We start from the raw sequence: 7,503 nt of genomic DNA, 5'->3' as shown, positions 1-7,503 counted from the left end.
GTGCGTTGAAATCGGAGGAGCCTAAAGGGGATATTTACATCTTTGTAGGAGGGCTGCTCCTCCAGGGACGGGTGGTGGCCGGGGCTACCCGGGCTGCTGCCGCCGCTGCTCGCCTTCTGCGGGGCCAGGGGCGGCGGCGGCGGCGGCGGGGGTAGGTCCGCGCCGCCCGGGTCCCCCACTTTGGCGTCCTCCTGCAGCAGCCGCGAGGAGTTGAGCCCGAGCGGGAAGGCGCCCGCGGCGGCCGGCGCGCGGTCCCGGCTGCTGCCCTTCTCCGACAGCCCTCGGCCCTGCAGGAAGCGGCCGCCCCCGACCAAGGGGTCCCCTAGGAGGACCCCCGGCTCCTCGTCTTCCTCCTCGTCGTCGTCGTCAGGGTCTCGACCTTCCTCCTCCTCTTCCTCGCCTTCCAGGGGCTTGTGGCCCTCCACGTCCACCTCCTGCTCCTCCTCCTCCTCGTCGTCCTCGTCCTCCGAGCTGTCCTCGCTGGGGTAGCTGCAGCTGGTGCCCCCGGGGGACAGCAGGCTCCGGGGGTGCGCCTGCGGGGCCAGCGGCGGGGGCGGCGGCGGCGGGGGCGGCGGCGGCGGCGGAGCCGGGTGATGGCGCTCGGAGGCCGGCTCGTCGGGCTGCGGGGGCAGCAGCAGCAGCGGTGGCGACGGCGGCTGCGCGGGGTGGTGGTGGTGGTGGTGGTGCGGGTGGTGGTGGTGGTGGTGGTGGTGGTGCGCCTGGGCCGAGTGCGGTGCGCCCGCCGACGCCCCGTGCAGCTTGGCCAGGCTCTCCGCGTCGTCCTTGCCGCCCACCGGGCGGAAGGCGCTCGAGTGGTGATAGCCTCCGGTGCCCGCCTTGCGCCCCTCCAGAAGGTGCGGGTGGTGGGGTGCGGGCACCCGGGCGCCCGCGGGGCCCGCTCCGGCGGCCGCAGCCCCTGCCCCGGACGCTGCGCCGGGGTCCGCGGGCGGCGTGGAGCCGGCGCTGCAGTCCCCGCCGCTGCCGCCCGGGGGCGACTCGAAGAGCGCGTCGCGGCCCCCGGCCGGAGGCGGTGGGCCGGAGCCCGGGCCGTTGGCTACCCCCGGAGGTGGCTGGCCCGGCGGCGGTGGCGGCGGCGGCGGCGGCGCGGCCTCGGCGCTGCCCGCCGCGCTGCCGGGCTCGGCCAGGTCCAGAAAGGCCTGGCGCAGCAGGGCCGGGCTGTCCCCCAGCGCGCAGCCGAGAGCCGAGGGCGGCTGAGGCGGCGGCTGCAGGTACGTGGGCACGGGCAGCCCGCCGGGGGTCCGCGGTGGCCAGAACATGCAGAAGGGTGGGTAGAAGGCGTCCTTGCGGCCTGCGGGCCAGAAGAGGCCAGACAAGCCGGCCTTGGGCGCTGCGCCCGCGCCGCCCGCACCGGCGGCCGCGGCCCCCAGGGCCTCCGCCGCGGCGCCCGCGTCCTCCTTCTTGTGGCACAAGCCGAAGGCGGCGGCGGCGGCCGGGAAGGTGTAGGGGTGCGGGAATAGCCCCCCGCAGCCCGGGAACTTCTGCAGCACGCCCCCGAACGAGCCCTTGCTGGGCACCGGGATGACCGGGTAGCTGCGCGGGCCTTTGGCGCCGGCCGCCGCGCCCGTCCCCGCCCCGGCGCCGACGCCGACGCCAGTCACACAGCCGCCCCCCGCACCTCCTCCGCCCGCCCCGGCGCCGCCAGAGGCCGCGGCCACCGAGAGGCTGGCGGCGGCCGCGGAGAGGCTGGCGGCGGCCACGACGGCCGCCTCCTGCAGGGAGTCGTCGTCGTCCTCGAAGCGCGGCCGCTTGTGGTGCGCGTGCGGCGCGCCTGTCAGCTCGGCCAGGGGCGGCGGCGGAGGCGGCGGCGGGGGCGCGCCCAGCAGGTGCGGGCCCAGCAGGCCCCCGCCCCCGGCCACAGCGGCGGCGGCGGCCACGGCGGCCGCTTTGACGGAGCTGAGCGGGTGGCAGGCTGGGTGCGCGCCGGGCTGTGGCAGCGCGCGCTTGCGGCTGCCGCCGTTGAACATGGCTTTCACGTCCTCCCAGGCGAACACCAGCTCGTCCTGGGGGCTCTTGTCGGTGAGCTTGAGGTGGCGGCGCCACGAGTTGAAGTTGGCGGCGTCGGGCTGCGTGTACTTGGCGTCGGGCGTGCGGTGCGAGTGGAAGATGAACTTGTTGGGCGAGAAGTACATGTTGCAGTAGCTGCACTTGATGCACTTGGCGCGCGAGCTGTTGTAGCGTGCGGGGATGAAGCTGCCACGGCAGCCCCAGGCGCACTCGTGCGACACGTCGAAGGCGAAGTTGTCGGGCAGCTTGGGCGGCCTGTTTTCGCCCAGGAACGACTTGCACAGGCGCTCGGCCTCGCGCTTGGTGATCATGCCGCAGCGGCGCGACGAGATGGGCATGGCCCCGGCGCGCCGCAGGATCTCCAGCTGCACGGGCGTGCACTGCACGCACGTGATGCCCAGCGCCACGCGGCGGTTGTGGATCTCGTTGTAGCTGAAGTTCTTAAGCAGCGTGTTGGAGATCTGCGCCAGGCACAGGCGCTCCTGCCCGTCTATGACCAGCGACACGATGGGAATGCCGTAAAGGATCACCTGGCCCACCTGGTTGGGCTTAAGGTTGGCGTGACCCGGCCGCGGCTGGCTCAGCGCGTCCGGCTGGAAGGCGCTCGACGGCGACGCCAGCAGAATGTCGTTGGGCCCAGGTAGCGGGCTGGAAGCCATCTCCACCGCCGCGCGACCCCGGGCCGAGCCCTCCGGGTGTGCCTGGGAGACTGGAAGGGAAAGGAGAAAAAGGTTGACTTGCGCCTTTTCGGTCCAGCACCGGGCTGGGGTTGGGGTGGGGGTCGCTAACGAATGAGTGAGAGCACCCCCTGGCTTTGCTTAAGACGTGGTTATCACGGGGCAAAGGGGCCAAGTTTCCGCGGCAGGGAAGTCCTCTCCATCTCCTTCAAGGTCGCCCTCCTGGAGTAGAGCGACTTGGAGGTACTTCCTTTGCAGACACCCAAGGTAAATTACCTGCTATATTCGTGACAAGCAGTCAGTTCCCAAGAATCTCAAGACCTCGTCCTCGGGTTTATGGAAATCGTTGGAATAAAATGGCGTGCCCGCCAGAAAGTAATGACAGCTGTAACTAGTATAGATCATAAAAGTTACAGGAAACGGGGGCATAGCTATTGAACCCCAAGTTTAAAAAGACAATCCACATTTGCTTGAAAATAGATCGATTAAAAAAAAATAAACCGGAACCATTTAGAAAGTGATTTTTGTGGCATCTGTGGTCTCCTTGGGGGAAATTCGCTACTGGTGGAAACCCAGCCCATTATAGGAAAACGAAATTCCCTTCTCCCTCATCCTTGTCAACAGATATTTTGTTACAATCATTGTTAATAATTACAATTGTAATTGTAATAATTACAAATATTGTTAATAATTACAATTATTCTTCTGGAAAAGTAGAAAAGTATGCCAAGACATATACACTGTGGCACCAAAACAGATTGCTTCAATTTCAGTTTTTCAAAAACTTACTTGCTGAGCAGAGTGGGTCTAGATTCAGGTAGGTAACATAAAAAGAAGGGTTTGAAGACTCCTACACCTGAAAGGGTTTCTTTTCTGTCATTTTTCTGACAATGAATAGGTACAAGGCAGCAGAATAGAAATAGCGTAAAGAAATGAGTGATTTCTAGGATCCTTAAAAGACACGTTTGGTTTAACATGAACAACCTTATTTTTTCCTTATCTGTGTCGATATTTGTATGTCCACAGTATTGAAGATCCGTAGCCACGGTAATCCATGGGAGCCTTGAAGGCCCATACCTGGGGTTGAGTTTATACAGTAAAATTGCTAATTTCGTGTCTGGTCGGTCAATGGGGTACCACAATGGGGAAGACATGTAGTATGTTGAAATTACAGGCAACACAAGCAGAAGGAATCTTGGTGACATTGCTGCTAAGTTAAATGACTCATTCCCTAGGAAAACCGTGACCTTTACACAGCTCCATGGCCCAGCCATAGGCCAAGACTATTCTTTGCCCTGGAAAATCACCAGTGGCTGTGGCATTGCTAATGGCCACTCTTGGCCAAGTGCACTGGTGTTTATTACTAGAGCGATTTCAGAGGATAGGATATCCCACCCCCTCAACCCAAATGGTCATAGCCAGTGCCCCCTCCCCCGGCCTGTGTGACATCCACACCACCCATTTTGCCCGGCTACCCCCTGGATTCTCAGCTCTCGTTACCTTCCACCTTCCACGGGCTCCGGGAAGGCTGAACAAACCCCGCTGTCAAAGGAGAGCAGCGCCTGGCCTGCCACTTGGGATGGATCAGAGACAGTATTTGCAGGGGACAGGCTGGTAAATGACAGTGCAAGGCACATTGATACCTGAGGCTGACACAATCAGCCCCTAGCTCCGCCAAACGGTCCCTCAATGCTTATTTCCCTCCCGAACAAGATTCTTGGTGTCTAAGACCCTGAGATACCCCCAGTTCTGGCTCTCCGGCGAGGCGCACGGCGGGCCCAGCATCGGCTGCTGGAGCTGGTTCTGCCTGGGGACCGGCTGCCCTAGACGCCGAAGAAGTGTCCCCTCCTGGATGCGCCCTGCTGTCATCCCAGACCCTTCCGGAAGAACAGAGACAAGTAGGAAGGTTTGGGTCAAAGGATGAGAGGAGAGACTATTAAAAGTTAGTTGGACCGAGAGAGAAAACCGGCAAACTTCCCTGTCCAGCTCACGAACCAACGACACCCAACGTAATTCACGCCCGAAACCCGCCGCTGCCCCTCGAGCGAAGGCGGAAGAGCCGGCGGCTGGGGATCTGGAGCCCGAACCGCCAGCTGCGCGCCGAGTCGGGGCCGGCCGCTTCCAGCAGTACCTGGTGAGCCCTCGGTGCCTCTAGGCGCGTGGCTGCCCGCCCATCTTCCGAGGGCGCTCGGAGACGAAGCATCCAAGCGGGTCCTCGAATCCAGCGGGCAGGACTCCGGCGGGCTCCGCGCGAAGGTCCCGGCGCGTGTGGGAGCTAATGGCGTTCGAACCCGGCCCGGGAAGAATGACCGCCTGGGTTGTGGCTGAGGGTTCCCCCGACCGCAGAAAAGTGTGGGCGCTCGGAAACCCGCGGCAGGCGAGCCCCAAGTGGAGCGCAGTCTGACAGCGCCTTTCTCTGTCTCTGAACTCGTGTCGGACCGAGGGGACGCCACCCAGCGGGCAGGGTGACGTCACCGTCTCCCTGACACTCCACATTAAAGGGCTGGCATGTTACAGGGAGGGAGGGGGAGAGCGAGAGCGAGTAGCGGAGAGATCCGTTCTCAGCACGCACGGAAGCTACCACCCAACCAGCCTGCAATTGAGAACAACCTCCCGAACCCCGGAGCGAAAGCAGCGAAGGCGCAGGAGCCACAGTCGTGATTGCGGGGTGGGAAGATGTGCGGTCTGCCAGCGACCCGGGGACCCGGATCCTGAGGCCCCGGATTCTAGAAGGACGCCTCCACAGTAACTGCAGGATGAGGAAGAACCCGTTGCCGTCCCCTGGCCTCATCTCTCTGAGTCACCCCCTTCTCGAACGATCCCTCTTCACCGTGCAAACCCTGAGTCTCTGAAGCTCCAGAATCCACAGGCAGCCCGGGCCACAGAGTCGCTTCAGCGTCTCATCTGAAGCGCTGCGAAATGAGAAAAAGGAGAGAAGTTTCCACGGCGGATGCCCAGTCTGAACACCTGGAAAGAAGCACGAAGAGTGCTTCCATTTTTGCATACACATTTGCTTTTTAGGATGAGAGAGTGCCTGCAGGCTTCTGTGTTTTAGGTGGTGTGGGCGAGGACCCCAGTGTGAGCATGTGTACACTCGTCTACCCTACTCAGCCCAGTGAGATCCATGCAGGTCACTACAGCACAAGGAGAAACTGGGGGTGGAGAGTGGGGGGTGGGAAGCAGTGTGGTCCTTAATCTCGGCCAGTCCTCCAGCAGGTTGCAATTCCCCTGGAGAAGCGTGGGGTGGGGGGGGGGGAATAAGCAGGATGAGAAAGAACCATTCCCAGGTGGCTTGCTCAAAGTGAGGCACACCCTAGGATATTAATGAAGTGTCACTATAGTGCCTACGCATTGACCAGCTGTAAAGAGCCCAAATGGCCACTGGCTACTTTATCAGAGAGGAAAGAAGCTGTTTATTCAGAGGACATTCTAACAATCTTACCTGCTGGGGGTGGGGGTGGGGGTGGGGCCTCCTTTAGGCATTTCCTTCTCTGCCAGAGCTGAATTTTCGTTGCTGTCTGCTGAGAAACAGGCTTTGAGTTGGGGAGTTTTACTTTGTGGAAATGCTGCAACAATGTCCCACCCAGCCTGAAGCCCAACTAGACTCTGTCATAGCATCCAAGAGCAAGTCACTGCTAACTACAGGAGTGAAGTCAACACTTCACAGGTTCATAAATCGGAGGAGAGGAAATGTAACCAAAATGTGGGGGGTTTATTGCTCAGGAGTTGCGCTTGTTTTCAATTAATATCCTGAAAGCAGTTTCATAGTGGTGGAAATGATAACATTTGTTTCAGCGTAAGTTTCAAAAGGAGGCAAAATACTTCCCACCAATCTCCTAGTTTCTAAAGGCATTAATGGCACAAATTGGTCTCTGTCCTAAGGAGATGAAATCACCCTGGCACTCCCTCCTCAATACCCTGAAAGTTCCCAGCCTAAGCAGGAAAACTCCCACTTGCTGCCAGCCCAGCTCACTCGCCAAAAGAATGCCACTCATACCCTGCACTCCTCTGGCTGTTTCAGGGCCAGGCCTGCGGCTTCTCCGCTGCCCTGCCTCTTCTTCTCTGGGGTCAGGGGCTCCCACAGAACAAATGCATGGCTTGCCCAGGCAGCTGGAAAGCAAGTTTGAGCCACCTGGAAAGAAAACCTGGAAGTTGAGAGAAATGAGAGTTCCCAGTACTAATGTACCCCGGGAGAATCCTGGTTGCCACCAGGGAGGAAGAAATGTGGGCTCTCAGTTTGCTATTTGTTGTATCTTTACCCCCAAGCCCACTTTCCCCTTACAGATCCTATTTATTTATGATGTGTTTACAAGTGTCTTTAAACATCTTTGTTTGAAAAGAGGAACTGGCAAACGTTTGCTTTCCCTCCCATCGCAGATTACCCTGATGACTGAATCCACACCGGGGGGCACCTGTAGTTACTTCTTTACCTGAATACAAGGATCAACATGTACACACTCCTTTGGGGGCTTACTGCATACAAGCCTGTAATTTAATTTTAAAAGAAAAAGTTTCCCTGGAAATAGAAATAAGTGGTTAAATACTTTCACCCTAATAATTCCAAGAATAGCACAGCATTTTATTTCCCCAAGGAGTGTGGGTGTCTGAAAGTTCAGGCCAGTTGTATTTTTGGAGGGTGAAAGTGGAGAAGAGGTGTTTAAAGCAAACTCCAGTTCTGGGAGAATCCCCCTATTTAAATGAAAGATGGACAGCGGATTCCAGCCCGCTTACTTGGGTTGGATCTGGGAGCAGCTTTCTGCCCACCCACCATCTCTCTGGCCCTTTGTTCCCTATCAGTTTG

At 59.7% G+C, this 7,503-nt stretch overlaps 1 protein-coding gene across 1 annotated transcript in view; it reads right to left on the bottom strand.

Annotated features, from left to right (window-relative positions):
• SKOR2 (SKI family transcriptional corepressor 2) overlaps nt 1-5,125 on the bottom strand; it is a 43,692-nt gene extending 38,567 nt beyond the window's left edge. Inside the window, exons 1-2 of the mRNA XM_051851956.2 lie at nt 4,834-5,125; nt 39-2,734 (exon numbers count right to left, since the gene is read on the bottom strand). Of these exons, the coding sequence (XP_051707916.2) occupies nt 39-2,684 (2,646 nt within the window). The 5' untranslated portion in view covers nt 2,685-2,734; nt 4,834-5,125. The remainder of the gene's footprint in view (nt 1-38; nt 2,735-4,833) is intronic.
• Between the last annotated feature and the right edge of the window lie 2,378 nt (nt 5,126-7,503).

Source organism: Oryctolagus cuniculus, chromosome 10 (assembly GCF_964237555.1).
Source record: "Oryctolagus cuniculus chromosome 10, mOryCun1.1, whole genome shotgun sequence".
NCBI classification, from domain to species: Eukaryota; Metazoa; Chordata; class Mammalia; order Lagomorpha; family Leporidae; genus Oryctolagus; species Oryctolagus cuniculus.
This window is presented reverse-complemented; position numbering and strand designations above follow the sequence as displayed.